Source organism: Cygnus atratus, chromosome Z, assembly GCF_013377495.2.
Source record: "Cygnus atratus isolate AKBS03 ecotype Queensland, Australia chromosome Z, CAtr_DNAZoo_HiC_assembly, whole genome shotgun sequence".
NCBI classification, from domain to species: Eukaryota; Metazoa; Chordata; class Aves; order Anseriformes; family Anatidae; genus Cygnus; species Cygnus atratus.
In genome coordinates this window covers 64,880,800-64,899,772 of record NC_066396.1, presented here as the reverse complement: position 1 = coordinate 64,899,772, position 18,973 = coordinate 64,880,800, and the positions used below count along the sequence as shown (strand labels likewise).

General features: G+C 39.7%; 1 protein-coding gene across 5 annotated transcripts in view; it reads left to right on the top strand.

The window, feature by feature from the left end:
* Nucleotides 1-10,488, top strand: part of SNCAIP (synuclein alpha interacting protein) — an 89,251-nt gene extending 78,763 nt beyond the window's left edge. For 3 of the 5 annotated variants that reach the window (XM_035567023.2, XM_035567025.2, XM_035567024.1), the window contains 3 exons: nucleotides 1,933-2,995; nucleotides 4,706-4,776; nucleotides 9,905-10,488. In XM_035567023.2, coding sequence (XP_035422916.1) covers nucleotides 1,933-2,995; nucleotides 4,706-4,776; nucleotides 9,905-9,989 — 1,219 coding nt within the window. In that variant the 3' untranslated portion in view covers nucleotides 9,990-10,488. Of the gene's footprint in view, nucleotides 1-1,932; nucleotides 2,996-4,705; nucleotides 4,777-9,690; nucleotides 9,767-9,904 lie in introns of those variants that run through there. The other 2 variants (XM_035567026.2, XM_035567027.2) reach the window with 2 other exon arrangements.
* Nucleotides 10,489-18,973: the final 8,485 nt, after the last annotated feature.

The following is an 18,973-nucleotide window of genomic DNA, read 5'->3' as shown; positions in this document are numbered from 1 at the left end:
AGCCTAGAGTCTCCTGACATTTCTCTCTGACTTATGCCATAGATTTCCAATATGGTGCATGGTAATCAGGTAAGCACACAACTTCCCTCCAATAGCAATCTCAAGATGACATTGAAATAAATTAAGTAACTCAGGTGCAAATACAGCATGGTGTATCATGACCTTCTAATTCAGTTTCCTCTCTGGAAGATACATGCAGTGTTTCACGAAGTTTTTAGGGAATTAAATATATGTTAAAATAGAAAGCCAGCGTAAAATCTTCTTCCACTGGCATCAGTGGCCTGAACTTTGGGACATCATGTGTAGGAGCAGTGACTGCTTTCTGTTCTGTTTTTACAGAATCTCATGCACTGTTCTGAACAAGTGCACCATGTCCGTGAAGTTCATGTCAGTGTTTCAGACAAGTGCAAACAGTTACAGCAGTAGATAAAGACATTGGGATTGGTGATGCATTTCTTTGAAAGAATTTTGGCTAGGAAAGGGCTGAAAAATCTGAACTCCTTCTGAAGTAGAAAACCACACTGGAAAGAGTTGTTCTGTCCTTTTTTTTTTAATAGACTCATGGTCTTTGTATTCCATGTCTGCCAGCTCAGCAGGGGCAATGGGACCAAATGCTGTCTTCCAGCTCATTTGGTTTCTGTGATTTTTGCTGACTGGACTTTCCAAGTGGTCTTTCATCTGTGTACTTGTGAGCACCAGGACTGTTTCACTTTCAGTATCAGATAAGATCAGGTGAGAGCAGACCTCTCATCATTCATTATTTCTGTAAAAGAGTAGGTTTCAACATCATTTTAGTTAAATGAGCAAGCCTGAAAATGATAAACTATTATTTTAAATTTGATTTCATAGTTGGCTACTACTTTTTCTTCCAGCTATAAATCCCTTGTGGATTTTATCATCTTCCAGCAGCCAGAAGCTGATCTAAGAGAATCTAACCATCTTGATAGGATTTTCTATTTTAGACATATGCATATTCTTCAGTGACTGTTTTGGTTTGCCTGTCTTCTGGCAGGGAGAAGAACTCAAAATGGATTGAAGATGAAATGGATAGTATATACACATGAATTTTGTACACTGCTTATGAACTCAACAGGGTAGAAGTTGCCTGCAAAAAAGAAATAAGATTTATAGAGTCACTGCCTTACACCAACCTCAATTTTGTCACTTTACCATTGCTTAGAGAAAAAGTGGCTTAAAATAAGAACTTGGATTATCAAGAGCTCTGACATGTCATGGGGAAAGAAATGGCCTCTGTAATTTATGTTCTTTGCAAATCAGACTTAAGATAACTGTTTAATCACTATATAACATTTGGAGTTTTAAATTTAATTTATCAATCTAATTGTTCTGAAATAAACTAACGTCACTGTTCAGATGCTTTTCAGTATTTCATATCTGAGAAGGTTTTGAGTGTGAATGGATCTGATTTTTTATGATGTCTTACATGGCTATTACTAGTACCAGATGAAGTTTAGATTTATGAAATCATAGCTATGCAGAGGGCTGATACCTTATCAGTATTTAGAATAACCTCCTTTTGTATTATGATATGACTTGCCCAGTAGGCATTTGTCCTTGTGGCTTTTTTTCACCTTCTAAACCATGTCAACTCCCACAAAGAGTAGTTTCTCAAACGTTTTCCTGAGAAACTCATCTTTGGCATTGAAATGATGATCCTAAGTTTTTGTTTAAGGAGTTTTCTTTGTAAAAGAAAGTAAAGAGGCTCAAATCCTAATTAGGAATGGAAGCAGGGTTGCATCCTTCTCTTTGTGTTCTTCACTGTAGCATCATAGTAATGAATTCCACGTGAGTAGCAAAAAAGAGGATATGTAACAATAAGCTGAGACAGACTTGTAAACTGGAAATGGCAGTTTTGCATTTTATATGTGCATTAATTTGGCCGTGGTATTTCCTCCTGTTTTTTTCTTTAAGCTCACCATCATCCCCTGCCTCTGGCAAACCCCAGTGGAAACCATCTGAAGCAGATGAAATGTCTCCACCAAAAAGTAAACTGAACACCCAAGATGGGATTCAGATTCTTGGCAGCTTGGGAACTTCTAGTCGCACTCGAGCCAAGATAAAAGATGAGGACTCAGATAAAATCTTGCGCCAGTTGTTGGGAAAGGAAATCTCTGAAAATGTCTGTATGCAGGAAAAGCTGACTTTGGAATTTCAGGATGCTCATGCATCCTCCAAGAACGTGAAGAAGATTTTGCCAGAGAAAAGGGAGCTGAAGTTAGCCAGACTGAGGCAGCTTATGCAGAGGTCTCTCAGTGAGTCTGACACAGACTCAGCTAATTCTGAGGACCATAAGAACACCCCTGTGAAAAGAACTGACAAACCAAGGCCTCAGCCCATAGTGGAAAGTGTTGAGAGCACAGAGAGTTTGCACCTGATGATTAAGAAACACACTTCAGGAGCAGGGCGCCGCTTCCCTTTTGGTACCAGAGCTTCTAAGTCAGTGGATGGCCACAGCCCTTCCCCTACTTCAGAGAGCAGTGATCCAGATAACGAAGCCCAGTATCAGTCTGGTACTGTACCTCAGAGCCAGTTTTGTGGAGACAGCTCTCCATCCAGCACAGACAGTGCCACTGCTCAAAAGGTTGCCACAAGCCCTAAGAGTGCTCTCAAGTCTCCATCTTCAAAGCGCAGAACCTCCCAAAATTTGAAACTCAGAGTAACTTTCGAGGAGCCTGTGGTGCAGGTGGAGCTAGCAGAGTCAGAACTAAATGAGGAAAAGGACAAAGATCGGGGCAAAGCACTTTTGCGGGCTCCACCCAGCACTGGGGAACCAGCAGGAGACCAGCTAAAAAGGCCTTTTGGAACCTTTAGATCCATAATGGAGACGCTGAGTGGTAACCAAAATAACAACAACAACTGCCAAACAGCAAACCTGATCAAAACCTCATCGACGCTGCCTTTTACGTCATTAGGAAGGAAGACAGCAGACAGCAAGGGAAATCCAGCAGCTCTCACAAAAGGAAGAAACAAGCCAGTGAGTGCACTGAAAGGAGGAAGGGCCCTTTTTTTTTTTTTTCTCTTTTCTTTTAAAGTAATGAATGTTTGACATCTGCTTCTTCCTATCTTTCTATAGCAAAAGGATATACACAAGTAATTTATTTGAGCAATAGAAAGCCAGTCCACTGTTTTAATCTTTGAAGGGTTTCTCGAGGAATAGTAGGCATTGCTAGTCCATCCTTTTAGTGAATGTGTTCTGTGTTGAAAGCTCTCCACAGAGACATGACTCATCTGGAAATGATGTTTAATGTTGCCCTGAGTGACAAGTCATAAAAAGAGAATTTCATACTTGAATCCATGGTATTTTCTGAGGAGTACATACCTGAAGGGCTAGTCCCTTTTTGTCCTGTAGGCATGACTGACGAGGCCGACAGGATAAAAGTAAGTGTCAAAATATAAAGAGTAAAAATAGCAGAAGGGGTTCTCCCTGCTTCTGTGGCATCTACTGCCATCTCTTAAGTATCTAAGTTGCCAGTACCCACCCTCTCCTTAGAGCACACGGTCTTCTCTTTGCAGAGTGTATGTTTGATCTGTAGCAAAATGTACTGAGTCCAGATCATCCGCTCTCTGCGAAGAACAGAGCTCCCTTTTGGGGATCACAACAGAAAAAGGAACATGTCCATCTAGAAGGCTGGCTCTCTTGTTCAAAAGAAGGGAGAAATATACTTTGAACTAATGTGTCTTCCAAGAGAAAGAAAGAGGTATTGAATGAGAGAGACAGGTAGAAAATAGCGTGAGCATGGGGTGTGTGTGGAACAGAAAGAAGTTTGGGTGTCTGGAGATATAATAAAGGGTTGAGTGAAAAAGAACGGTAGATCATTTAATCTTCTGTGAAAGACAGGCTGAAAGGGGAGGGGTGGATGGAAAGACATGAGGCAAAAGAATAATTTCAAGATAAAAGAGAAAGAACATAAAACAGACTGTGTAGGAGGAGGAATAGTGAATTATATACTGCAAAAAGTATGACGAGGTAATGGAAGAAAAACACAGGAAAATCTTAAGCACAGAGTAGGCAAAATGAGTATGGAAAAATCAGAGAACTGGGAAATAGTAAGCAGTCCATATTAATGGGTACTGCTAGAACAGTGTGATATTAGAACATGAAATGAAATTAAGAAGATCTAATGGGCCAAATTAAAGTGGAAGTTGATTTATTAAAGTTTAGTCAGAATCACAGTATGAACTGCTGATTTCAGCCTTTAAAGACACACTGTCTAATCAAGGTGCTGATTTACCATAGAAACATTTTCATAACCCAATGGCAATTTTTTTTTTTCAAAAGGGTGGTTCAGATTTTGTAGTGATAGAGGAAAAGACAGTCTTTTTTCAAAGATGTTCTGATAGATTGCAAGCTTATGAGTGTTTTTTATAGTTCCCGAACAAATTTAAGGATTTAGATGAGGTAATTCTAACAGTATTGTCGCTTGCACTGTAACATGCATGTTATCTGTGAAAAGATCATGTTTGCATGTCGTTGTTATGAACATCAGAACACGGAAGGTATACATTTTGATACCAGCCCAAAGGGCCACAGTTGTATCTTGAAGAGGTAATAGATTCAGATCTTTTACTAACTTAAAAAGAAATCTGTTAAAATGTTACCATGGCTATTTTGATAGTGTTCCATGTTATGCATGTGATAAGCTCAGTGCATGTTTCTAACTGATTTGATGTTGTACTTCCTTAGGGGCCTTACTGCAGCCACACCAGTTTTTCCTCTAGCACATTGAATGAAGAACATCTGTGTAACTATGCTTGGTATGTGCATGGTCTGTCGCTTTGTCTTCTCAAATTGCATGTATTTGCTAACATTATTCATAACTGAAATAATAGAATTGATTGATGCAGAAGCAGGGAAATAGATGAGTAGATGAACATCTCAATTCCTAGAAAAGCAGAAATTTATGATGGATTTTTGCTGATGTCACCACTGAACTGGCTACAGGATTTCAGTTCCAAGTGAGTATAAAAAGTAGTCATAAATCCACTAGGGAGTATAGTTCACTTTGGCTGAGTATTCAGCCTCTGTTAAATGGAAGTGAAGTACCAGATGAGAATGGAAATTAAATTTCCTCTCACGAGGAGACCAGAAACACCACAGTTCATCTCTAAATGGAGAGTACAGAGAACACGAGGCAGAATACTGCACTTCAAGTCTAGTGCTCTCCTGTTTTTGCAGATTTTTCTTACTGTCCCTCAAACTTTGAAGTTAAGTCTGTTAAGATAACTTTGACTCATTTAAACTGCTTAATGAAGATGTATTCTGGGAGGACTATTCAGGCAGATAGAGACAAGTCCCTCAAGGTCTGTAAAGACAATGTGGAAAAAAACATTTGATAAAATGTATGTTCATTGTAGAAGCAAATGCTTTGTAAAATTTACCTGCCATTGTTTTTCAACTGGTAAATTTTAAATTAATGTGATTATATGTTTTTTTTTGTTTGTTTTTGGTTTTGTTTTTGTTAAACTGAGATGTAAATCATAGAATCATTAAGGTTGGAAAAGACCTCCAAGATAATCTGGTCCAACCATCCCCCTACCACCAATGTCACCCACTAAACCATGTCCCTAAGCACCATGTCCAACCTCTCCTTGAACACCCCCAGGGACGGTGACTCCACCACCTTCCTGGGCAACCCATTCCAATGCCTGAGTGCTCTTTCTGAGAAGAAATGTCTCAACCTAAACCTACCCTGGCGCAGCTTGAGGCCATTCCCTCTAGTCCTATCACTAGTTCCCTGTGAGAAGAGGCTGACCCCCAGTTCCCTGCACCTTCCTTTCAGGTAGTTGTAGAGAACAATAAGGTTTCCCCTGAGCCTCCTCTTCTCCAGACTAAACAACCCCAGTTCCCTCAGCCGCTCCTCACAGGACTTGTGTTCCAGGCCCTTCACAAGCTTCGTAGCCCTTCTCTGGACACGCTCCAGGGCCTTGATGTCCTTCTTGTACTGAGGGGCCCAAAACTGAACACAGTACTTGAGGTGCAGCCTCACCAGAGCAGAGTACAGGGGGACGATCACCTCCCTGGTTCTGCTGGCTACACTATTCCTGATACAAATCCTTTCATTAGGCTTGGAAATGTTTGTTATTCACACCAAAGTTACACATTTGGAGATACTTCTGGAAAAACTATACATTAGTCATCCTGCAGTTCAGGAGCCTAAATTTCTTTCAAATTACTTTTTTAAAAATGTTTAATATGTTTTTTGTTCACTTGTTTGCTAATGCCAGGATCTTCCCAAATTTAAAATATCAATTCCAGTAACGCAAAGGAAAGTCTTTTTTTCTGAAATCATTGGCAAAGTGTATGTAAAACAAAGAACTGTAAAGTTTCCAGGAAGTTTCATTCTGTCTTGAAAACAGGGAAATTCCAGTGTAGAAGGCTGCTTGTACAGCAGCGGTTTGAGGTAACATCAGCGGGCAGTCTCCAGTCAAAATGCCCAGCTGTGTGTCCAGTCCTGGAGTAATAAAACAGCCGTTAATCTCACCCTTATGTTAGAGCCATCTCATAGATTTAGCTAGTTGCTGTAATTTGCTGTTGCCTTGTGTAAGTGCTCTTGTGTGAGAAGTCCCTGGCAGGGTGGCGTTTCCCCTGAGGCAGTAAAAGGTGGTGTAGGTCTGGCTGCAGCTACCAGAGTCTCATGAGGACTGAGCTCCCACGTCTCGCCAACCACATGGGCACTGCTGATCCATGCACCATGTTCTGAAGCTGCTGTCCTTTTTCATGCTCTTATGGCAGTGGAGCATGTAGAAAATCAGAGCAGGAAACAAGGAGCAGAGTGCACTTAGAGCAGAGCTTGAATGGGCTGTTACTGTACCAACAGAGTAGGACAGAAGTGGGCAAATTGTGTGCCAGATTAAGTGTCATGAGTTACAAATTTTATGCAATATATTGTGTTTTTCACAAACCAGAACACAGATCTCCAGCCTCTCAGAATTTCTAAGCCAACCCTTGTACTTTTCAGCATGTGTTGTGATTTTTGAAAGGGCACAATGGGTGCCTATCATTACTCCACTGCATGCAGCTGTCTAGCCTGTGAAACTTAAATAATGGAAAATCATCACCATCAGGTGTGCTGTGCATCTCTGTATGTAGTCTGAACTCTTCCCTGGGTGTTCTGGGGAGGCTGTGTAATTACAATTTAAGAGCAGTTTTGAAAAAATAACCTTTCTGGAAACAGTGCAGTCTTCGGTGTTTTAAACCTGTGTAGACAGTTTCATTCAGAGGCATAGTCCCAAACCCATTTTAACTCTGGACCTTTATATAAGGGATAGTATTAGCATCTTCTGAAATCTGAAATTGTCATACAAAATCTACCTGGAATCAAATGATGCTCTTTTCCACCCATTTCCAGTGATTTTTCTTCAGCTTGTATTGCATTTTTTTTATTGTTTCATTAAAATACCCAGGTACATCTGGACTGTGTAGTTTATTTTTTCAGATTGGTTACAGCTTAATCATAGAGAACCTTATTAAATTTCCTAGGGTACTTATAAAATTTCAGACTCGTTATTTTTCTTAAGGTTCTAGCATAAAATTCAGATGTGTGGGATATCTTGGGATATTTTTCCCCCTGTTGGAAGGATCGGCTAGTTTCCTGTGTATTACAATTCCAAGCAAATGCTTGTAGTTTTATCCGTCTTTCATGTAGGCCAATGAACTGTTCTTTCCCACACTTTAACTCATCTAAGATCTGCAGAACATTAAAGTAAGCACTAACTCACCATATCAATACAAAGCCCTATATTAGCTGCAGCTATCAACAGCTAAAATTGCTTCATACATCAGGGGCAATCAGCAGAATCTACCATCAGGTTTCTGTCAAATAGTAAACTCGGCATGCCTCTAAAATAGTAAGTGGATCTAACCTAACAGATTTCCCACTGCCAGATATAGTGCGGGATAAATTGCAGCTTCATCCCAAATATATGCTCTAGAAAAAGGATGTTTATCTGTATGTCTAATAAAACAGTTTTGATTCAAACTAATACAATATAAAATCAATATAGAAATAATTTAGGTCTTGTTCCACAGAATTTACTGTTGTTCTCTTGTGAACTGTTATGATGATATATTGGTGCCTGTTGCATGAGGGGACGTTGGGTAGTTCTGGGGATATTCCTGTTCCTACAGGCACCAGAAGATAGTAGAAATTTGGTTACTAGTTAGTAATATTACTAGTTAGTAGTATAGTAATATTAGTAATAGTAATATTAGTAATATTAGTAATATTACTAGTTAGTAATATAAAAGTGACCCTCTTTAAGATCACAGTGCAACTGTAGAATGGCAGAATGAGGTCTTTGAAATGCCTGGCTGCCTCTAAATGTGAGGACACAGTGCCTTTCACCACTGCAAGCCTAAGCTAATTCAGTAGTTAATTGATCCAAATTATCTTAGCCTTAGAAAGCATCACTTCATAAAGCTCCATATTTAACACTAAACATATTTCTGACAAGTGCAACATATGCTAAGTGCCAAGACTTTATGGCAAAAAGTTAAGTGCTCCTGTTTTACCTCCTCCACTCAGTCCTGCAGATTCTGCCTCCCCTAGCTCGGTTCTATGTCTTTTGCTCTAATGTTGGGTATGTAAGCTACAGTATGTGAGATGAATGCAGGGGACTTAACGTAAAATGCTCCCTCCTACCCTCTTACCAGCATCTGCAAGGATAGTCCCTGAGAAGGTCAGCCACTGCTAAATCCTAAAGTAACCACAAGGATATCTAAGCATACTAAGAATCAGCCTTTTAGGGATGTTTGGTTCTTTGTAGTGATTGTAGACTGGAATAAATTGGAGTGAAATTCTGGTTTGCAAGAATCAGACTCACAGATTTGTAAGTCTAAGACAAAAGTTTTATACACACTCTTGCCCTTTGCTGTGGATTTTTAACCATCAGGATCTGTTGTTTACAGCCACCAACCAGCTAGTCATGATTGTATTGTAGGAGTTTCACCATTCAGCAGTAGTAACTAAAAATGAAAGCTTTCTATGAAAGTTGCTGTGGGCTGGGTGCTTAATCCAAAATCCTTCATCTTATAGGTTAATTGACAGGAAGGGGAACCATCTGGGGATTCAGATTAAGGGCATATGAAAGGAACTGAAGAAACTTAACATTGCAAATGTTTAACGTTTAGTTTTTCTACCTTCAATTGAAAAGTGACATTTGGGTCAAATACACAATAGACAGGTTTTTTTAATTAAATTTTACATAATGTGGAAATGAAGACATATTATAGAGAAATGATCCTTATCTGTGCATTTGGTAAAAGTCTTAACCATTACGATTAAGATATTACCTAATTACAATGTTAAATAAGGTATAGTGCCTGTCTTAGAAAGAAGCATAGTCCTTATCATTTTTTCTTATTGCATGTGCCACCATCTTCTCCTGCAGTAGACACATAAAGTAAGTCCAGTGAACCACCTTGTGAAAGTGCTTATTTCTCTCTGATGATTATTGATGGAATCTAGAAGATTCCCTTTCAGGTAGAGTCAGGAACAAGCAGGATGCATGTGATTGTTGTTGTAGTTGATCTTTTTATCACTGCAGTACTGTTTCCTAAAGGATTTAGGGCATTTGGGACAGTCTATCCATTATTACCAGAACATTTTGACAATTTATTAATTATTGCTCTGTTTTTAAAAGGTTTTTCATCTTTTTATTGCTTTCCAGTTTTGATTGCAGAATAGGAGCTATGGGAAAATCAGTGACAATCTACAGTATTAAGAAGTAACGTATGTAATACCTGTGTAGAGAAATAAGTCCAAAGAAAAACAGTAATTCAGAGTTCAAAATTTGCAAATCAGATAAAACGGTAAATAAATACAAGACAAATCCCTCTAATTGTCAGTGTTACCGTGAGTAATTTTCTTCTTTTTCTCTCCAGGCATGATGACATCAGTAAGAAAAGCCAGAAATCCTACAGTCAAAAGAGTTCTGAAGAGCCAGAGCTGCAGGAATTTTTCCTCTAAACCACATCTCATGATGTCTCACTTTGTTTGAAATGCCTGAAATAAATCCTTTTGAAACACTAATACGAGACATATCCCTCACCAGCAAAACAGCAGCTGTTAGGATGCCTTAATTCGTAGCAGTTAGACCATATACAAGACTTTTTTTATGATATGTGTGTATATGTAACTTGTTTGTAAGCTGTACTGTGTAAAGGCATGGGTGAGCAAAAGTAACAATTTCAAAATTGTTATGACACAGGCAACCTCCAAAATGTTTGTTGGGCCACAGAACACGTTTTGTACTTTGTTTTTTGCATGGATATATTGTCATATATCTTTAGTTCCCTTTGTCAATGAAATATACTATCAAAGTTTCAGCCAGGACTCTGCCTACTCAGCTCTTCAGTGAGGCTGAGGCAAAAGCATTGATTTTTTTCAAGTAAGTTTTGTCTGTTGTTATTTCTACTTTTGTAAAAAGGAAATAAAACTGTGTTAATAGGACACAACTGAGTGCAAATACTTCTCATATTTAACTCTTTTAAGCTTCAAGTGTTTCGTTTCTCTTTTCCATGTTTATTTGATAAGGACGCAATGTCCAATATGAGAATTTTGGTACAATCAGTTGAGTCAAGAATTGCTTGAATGTTCAATGGTTCTTTTCAGTTTTAAATTACATAGTTTTTTTTTTTAATGCAAATTATCATTTACTGTTAACTTGCCAAACACTGGCTATGTGCTGAGGTCTGTTCAAATCACCAAGTGACCTGCTAAGACCCCGACCATACTTTTGTTGTTATGATCCTTGTACTGAATGCACTTGGAACCTTTGAGAGAAAGTGAATCTTCAGTGGCTTACTGAATTCACTTTGTTTCTCGTAAATTACAGTACATTCTGTAGGTGTGTCACATACAGCACGACATCCAAAAGCAGACTAGGAGACAATCTCCACTTGAAGCATTTATTTAGACCAAACAATTAGGTATGTATTTGTTTTATTTATATTGAGCCATTTCCATTTGAAGACTGCTATGGTTTGATGAGAAAGATCCAGATACATGAGGATTTCTTTTAATTATTGTTGTAATAAAACATAGGGAAGACAGAGGAAGCTTGCCAAAGACATTTTTTCAAAAATGTTCCACAGAAGATGTACCACAATGCTGAAATTATGCAAATTAATTTCCTACAATTTCATAACTTGTCAGTGAATAATGTGGGCACCCAAGAAGATTTTGATGATGGGAGTTACTTTTTTTTTTTTTTTCTCAGTTTTTCTTGCCTGTTTTTTGCTGTGCACACCTTAACTTTTGGGCTTCCATTCCATGAGAATAGTTAGGGGCATCATGAATATGATTCATCTGACCTTTTTTAGATGCCAGCACCCTACTTAACTGCAGGGGAAGTGGAGGTAGTAGAGCTGTTGGAAGAGTTACTTAGTAGTTGGATACCTATAATTAAGTGATATGAATGTACTTACTTGGTTCACTCTTCAGAGTGATGTCATGTTTGGCCATACAGCTGCCATACACCAAGATGACTGAATGCCCCAGACACCCTACTTAGAGGCTTTGGATAAGCACAGAGTACTACTGGATAAAATTGAGCCAATTCAGAGATCAGAAAAAAATACAACTTGAAATAAGAAAAGCATCCACTTACAGAAATGAAATTCTGAGTTTCTTTCCACAGTTCTTATCTGTCACTTGGCAACGCTTTGGTTTTTGAGCTAAAGTAATAAACTTAGCACTGTAGCTGACCTGAGCTGTGTTGTTTAAAGAAACAACCAAACCTCCAAAAATATCTGTCAGCCAGGAACAGCAGTACCTCTAACTGGGCCTCCCATCATCTGTGTGTGCATGAAAAATCTAAATGCAAAGTGAGAAGAGACACATGTGCTGCAATTGCCTGTGTGCTGAAATAGAGCATAAGAAAGAGAAATCTGGTGTCAGTGGATGGGCTCAGAACAAATTTGTAATGTGCATTTTTGAGAACATGAAGATCATTGACTGTGGTCATGGCAGAAGCATGAGTTAAATAAAGATTTGTGAAGGACAAATATTCAATTTGGAAAAGCAAATATACAATACGTTTGAAAGGTCTTAACCCTCACAAATCACCCTTAAAATGACTCACCTGACTTGTTTTGTCTTGTTTTTCTTTTTTTCTTGTGTGAGAGCAGTGAACAAAGGCTTGAAGGACAGTTTCAATCTTAAGGGTTACTGTGCAGACAAAAAGATAAAAGCATGCCTGGTGATCTTGAGTTACTGGAGATTTGTGAAGTCCACTGTAGCTGTCTAATATCTAGCTGCAGCAGGGAATAAATCTGAACAACTGTGAAAGGATCTGAAACAGGTTAAGGTGTAAATATTGTCAAATCCTGGAATAAATAAATTACCAGATGTGGAGAATGAGGATTCAAAAGTCACCTGCTTTCTGCTGGGTTTCAGTTTCTGTAGAGTGTATTCTTGTACAGCACACATTAAAACAAATTACACAAGAAATTTTAGGGCAATAGGAGATTACTAAATGAGATAGGATTGGGATACCAGAAGACATTCAGGGTTTGTGGTTAAAGATATCTGCTAGGTAATCAATGTTGTGTCCTGGATAATTGGATAATTGCATACAGCTGGAAAGCCTGGGTGTTTTCAGTGAGAGCTGTACATACTGCTCCTATGACTCCCCACTGTTCTGAGCACACGGGGGCAGAAAGCAGTCGCCAACTTGATGCAAGCACAAAAAGTAGTGTCTGGAGGGTTTTATCCCCGGAGAAGGTGAACTCATGTATAAACTGCTGGTTTTATTGTTCCTAATTTGTAGTTTGTCTCCTACCTAAGGCCCCAAAGCCTACACGTGGTGCACTCTGATGTCATTCCTATTAGAGAAATGCTGATTCTGTGATCTTCGGCTGGCTGAAGCGTGTGCTCTGTGTATTTGTATCCTTAGTAGCTATAGAATCCAGGTGCCATAACTCCTTCTGTTTGGTTTATAATCCTCCAGGCAGATCCCCTTGGCATGGGTCTAAGTCAGGCCTCTGTCAATGAAGTATAAGCATTTCCCAGAAGAGCTGATCAGGGATTTTCCAACAAACATCTTCAGAAAATATCAGTTGACCACAGCTTTCAACAGCAGCACAAAAGCTTTTAAATTACAGCCCTTGCCAGAAAAGGTCTTCCCCTGTTCCACTGGGAAATTTCTGGTCAAAAGGAGGGAGTGGAGTCATTTGCTAGTGAACCTCCCTGTGTCCTAGTAATGCTCTATCTGTGGGCACTGTGGACATAAAGAACGGCTTTTCATGTTCACTGTCTCCCAAAGATTGCAGAATAAGACCTTTCTGTGTATGTCCTGTAGATCTGTATCAAAGCCAAGTGATAGGGCATTTGAGAGCCCTGAATTCACAGTTTCATATTGCATGGCTCTCCTATTTTTTGAAGAATGATACCATTCTTCAAAATGAGTGAAAGTCATTTGCTCGGAGCTTTGTTTTTTGTGCTTGTCTGGTTGTTTTGTTTGTTGCGGGTATTTGGGATGGACAACACCCAGATACGTGCAGTATTAGGATGTGAGTGTGACACTTTCTGTCATCAGTAGGATGGTGGGCTATGCTTTGTCCTGTAATAATAAAGCAGCATTTTAGTAATATTTTATTTATTTCCCTTTCAGTCTCCAGGCTAGGTGGCACATATGTTGGTTTACTAGGTTACAAGTGAATAAAATAACTATGTTCAGCAAAGTTGGTGTATGAAGGAGATGGAGACAAGTTAAGCAAACAGTTTAGATTTAATATTCACTTCACCGAGACTGTCATTCAGAAACCTTCTTGTAACATCAAGCTGACGTAAGATCAATATTATGACAAAATATGATTGACAGCATAGCCGTAAAAAAATACTCAAAAATCCACTTATTTATAATAAAATGGCAACTGTCTCAAAATGTGTTGTCTGAGAGGCAATCCATTGCATGTTTTATCACCTACCATTACAACAACATCAGAATATGGCCGTGCAACACAGTGGAAAGTAAAAATGTCAGCACATCATCTGCTCGGCATGAATTAATATATTAGTGAATGGATCTCTTGGCGCAGTAACTTTTGTCTGCTTGTGGAGTGAGATTCAGCTCCCTAGTACCACAGAAATATTCTTTTGCCTTTTAAAAACCTACTTGATGAAAATCTGACAGAACGGACTGTGAAAAAATATGGTCTCTGCATCCATAGTATCAAACTAGTAGGCTTAATTTTCTGTCATGAAGTGGTTTCTCAATGACATAGTGGGAATAATTTCTCAAATTATAGTGCATTTCCTATTGTAACATCAGAAATGTCTGACCGTACATCAACTGTGACCAGGTATAGCTTGTTACCTAACTGGATTTTGAGAAATCTTGTTTCATTGTTTATACAGGTACAAATTGAGGTACAAATACTAACTTGCAAGTAAGTAGGTAATTGTGCATGGGGACCAAGTAATATAGATGAGCACTGGCTAACCTGCAGTTGTCATCCACTGCTTCTGCACAGTATCACGGTTAAATCACCTCCTTGCATACACCAGACATATTACCACTGTCTTTACCCATCTTTTCTTCATTATATTGACCAGTGAATGCATAACTATGACACAAGTATCAGAGGCTGCAGCCAGGAGAAACAAGGTAGATCCTTAATATGCCACATAACCTCTTCAAAATAAAGAAGGGGTAGTACATAAACAGCATCCACCATCCATCCCCCTTGCACACATTTATTAGTGCTTTGCCAGCTTTCCAGATACTCCAGCTTTTGTACCATGGGCTGTTTTTGTGTAACATATATGGACTGCTATAAATACCAGCTCAAGCCATCTGTTTCCCGAAGAAAACATTACTCTTTGTCTTTGACATCTGCACAGCCACTTCCTTTCCCAGTCTAACTGCTAGGTGTTTTGGTATTGTGTTTACCAGCAAGCCGTGTATGGCAGGAAGGAAAGGATTTATTCTAGGTATGTTTGGGAAACTGATAAGAAATCCAGAGGCTGTTAGAACACAGAGCTAGCTTTTATGTATCTCTTTTGTCAGAGTTAGTAGTACTGCTCCAAGAAAAGATGAAATAAAATCATGTGGGTCTGCAAGGGAAGCAAAGAGGCCTGGAATGAATTTAACCTGCTTCAAGTATAGATGTGAACATAAATGTTGATGGTATAGATATTTCTGTTGTATCTCAAAAAACTGTGGTGCGGAGATGAAGTCACAGGTTTGGCAGTGACTATGGCCCTGCCATGCTTATGTGTGTCTGTGCATGCATGCAGATAGATTAGATATCTATACGGAAGTGCTATTAGTAGAATAAGACAATCTTTGCACTTTTTGTCACAGCTGTGGATATGGACAGCCAACCTTAAAAAATATATTTAACAAAGGAGCACATGTGAAGCCCTAAGAAAGCAATGAAAACAAGTAATTTACTGGGGAAAATAAATACATAAATAAATTAGTAATAAAAAGAGTGACAAAGGCAAAACAGCTGTCTTCCAGGACATAACTAAAAAAGAGGTTGGGAATAAATTGCCCTTCTTTGTTGCCCTACACATTGTCTGCTATGTGTAGACCAAGCAGCAGTGAATGTAGAACCGTAATAAAGGGGAGAGAGGTAATGCGTTAGTAAAACTTTCCACAAGTAATGATAGCACCATAATCAACAGTCTGGGGGAAGATGTGGGAGAGTCATAATTGGAGGATTTTAAGAACAGGTGGGAGAAAAAACTCAGAAATGTGATGGGGCAGGCAGCTGAACTTCAATGACCTCCTGAGATTCCTTTCAAGCTGCTCTCTTTTAATGGGTCTGTGATTCAGCTGTGGCAGAATCACCCTAAGAGAGAAAACTGTTGTGGTCGTTAAAACTCGTGTCTTTTATAGCACTGTCAAGACAACCAGCAGTTCTGCCAGAGGTCTGTGATATGGCATTTATTATCTGAGAGCATTGATTAAATAATATCCACATACGGGTTTGCTGAGGAATCTAATAGGTGGCATACATTTAGACTTCCTTGAGAATGTCTGTCTGAATTGTGGCAGCTTCTAAAATGTGTTTCTGGTCCATTAAGAGACCGGATAAATTCCTTCTCTTCAGTGCAAGGCCAGTTTTCACTGGGTACCAGGTTTCTGAGCCATAAGAAAATGTTTTCCAGCATCCTCAGGTTTTGCTGTACACACAGTGGTGGTGCAGGAGAAAAGAGGAGAGAGATCACTCACTGAGAGTGGTCCACATTTAGTGAAAGGGCCTCCAGCAGCAACTAAAGTTGCCCAGTTTGGTGAAGAGAAGTTGCCATTGCCGTAGGAGCAAGTGTGGGATGGCAAAGTGGCAGAGCTGAGAGTGATCCTGGCCCTGTATGGTGCCCATTTCCTTCAGCTCTCATCCATGTTGCTGAAGTGTGTTTTCTGTCTCTTCCTTGCTGGAGATACCCATCAAAAAGCAAGCCAGAGATATGAAGAAGATAAATGTGGCTTCTACCAGCAGCAAGGGAAAAAGTTGCTTTTTTCATTCCGGTGAGAAAGGGTTGGGCTCTTGGCGTGGAAAGGTCACAATGGCAAAGGGCCCTTGAAAGGCAGACTTGCTGGGGCTGCTACTGCTGCTGCCAGGTTCTGGGAGGAAAAGAGGAGAGGTGGGCTGCATCCTCAGCGACAGCTGCTGCCCTGAGCACTCCTGCCTCTCCCCTAGCCATAGCCACTATCGCTTCTGCTGCCTGGACACCTGCGAAACAGCAGCAGGGCAGTCACACTGCTGTCCTGGTGCCCACACGGCTGTCTGCTCTGCCTGTGATGGGAGCATGGCTTGTGCAGAGGATGAGAGCTGCACTGACAGAGAAAGCGTGTGCAAAACAGGCTGGTGGTGAGCCTCTCCCTCTGCTTCAGAGGAAAATGCCTGCGGGATGCTGTTGAGTAAGTCCATTACAGTTACTGCCAGCTCCCTTGGGACCTGGTGTTGTGGCACACGCTGCACCTCTCACTGCCTGCTGCCAGAGTCAGGGCGGACTCAATGGCATTGCTCAAGGACCCACTTGACACTACACACGAGATTGCTGGCTGCACATGTCACTCCAGGCCCTTTATTTACGTGGGCAAACCATCCAAGTTCTTTTGTTTTCTGAAGCAGGATGCCTGGTGGTTCCCCTAGGAGAGACAATGAACTTCACCTTGGGGTGAAGATCTGCTCCCCAGGACAGCGGCTGAGGCAGCTGCATTTGCACAAAATACTTTCTCAGGTGCTTAATAATGAGCATATGCTTTAGGCCACTCTTTTTAGATGATGTTTCAGTTCACAATTGTACTTGAACTCTATAAAATCTTACAAGAAATAAGAAATATCCTCGAAATACTTAGCCTAACATTTTTCTTGTCAATGCTTTTGTAAGAAAGTATTTTTCAATGCATGGCTTTTAAATAAAGTGCAAGTGCTTCTGGGTGCAATGTTCTGACTCTTCTCAACTAAAAGGCACTTAGAAGTCTCAGTCTCTTGAAAGCATTTGCCTAGCATGTTCCCAGGCATCCCCTTCTAAGCTTTGTCTCTGAAGCTGTTTTCCCACTGTACTCTGAAGTAGTTAGGAGACGGACAAACGTATTTATGGGCAACACTAATTATCTGATGGAAAATTCACCATTTTCAGTAGAACTGTGCTTTCTCTGTAAATGTAATGGTGGTGAAGGTAGATACTATAAAGTATGCGTCAAAGCTTTAAAAGACAACATGTACAAAGAAAACTCATAAAGCTGAGCAAATGCAGCAACAGATGACACAGTAGAAGAAACAAGGAGCAAATCATTTTCATTCTGTAGGGAAAAAAAAAGGAACAAAAAGAAAAAGCATTCTCCTTTGCATTTTATTATACTTCTACAACAAACATCAAAGAAGCACATATTTCAGGCAACATTAAATCGGCAAAACAGCCATATGGAGATCAAATGCTTATCTGTGCTCCAATTTGTTTTGGAGTTTTATTTATAAAAGTCTGCTACTAGAAAATGAGTAATTCTCTTTTTTTGAATTAGATTTCTTTTGGTGCAGAAATTTGCCACACTTCGGGAGGAAAAAAATTGTCGTCTTTAATGAGATGTTATTCATCCCTTCCCAGCCTTTTTCAATGGAAAGAGTGGAAAGATTTCTACCTCAACATAGAATTTTCAGGGGAGAAGTTGTGTGTGCTTAACAGATGTGTTATCTGCTCTGAACAGGCTTTAAAATACGGCCAGACCATATCCAGCAGAGACTAAGTAGGAGAGAGCTTGGTGTTGATTGAAACCAAAGAAGCTATGCCACTTGGAGATCTCTGTTGCCCCCTGTTAGAGAAGTGCTGGGCTGTCAAGAGACCACTTCATGCGTCTCCTGTAACAGTACCTTTTGAAGCTTCTGGAAGTCACCATTTCTTGGGCAGGTAAGTCAGACAGGGGAACAGAACAAATTTATTCTGGGAACAGGGAGAGCACAAGCATCCAGGAACAGGGGAACTCCACTTCTGACAGAGAGAGATTTTTGTGCCTCCATCCTTGTCCTACAGATGGATAGGTTGGTAGGAAGGTGGGCATTCTTCCATATGTATATATAAATCCGTATATACCGAAAGAATTTAAGACGTTGCATAGGTGTAAGACACAACTTGGCAGTTACCTGTTAAACTAACAGGTGTTCTCTGGCATTTTGTGCTCATTACATGCATTTGTGTAGCAGACCTTGTGTCAGCCAACTGCTGCGCGTTCAGAGCGATGGCACCTTCAAAGCAGGGAAGATCTGCTGTGCAAGACACAGGTGAGCTGTACAGGAAATATTTCAGATAAAAGCCTTCTTAGGAGTCAGAATTTTCCTGATGATATATTTAGGTCTTGATTCAATATCAGTTTGGAAATAATTTATTTACAAACTTTTTAAAAGTTAAGTTCAAACTACATTTGAAACTCAGTATTCACAAAATCATGTCAGTGGTATGAGCACCCAATTATCACTTATCCTTAGTGCATTCATTTCCCT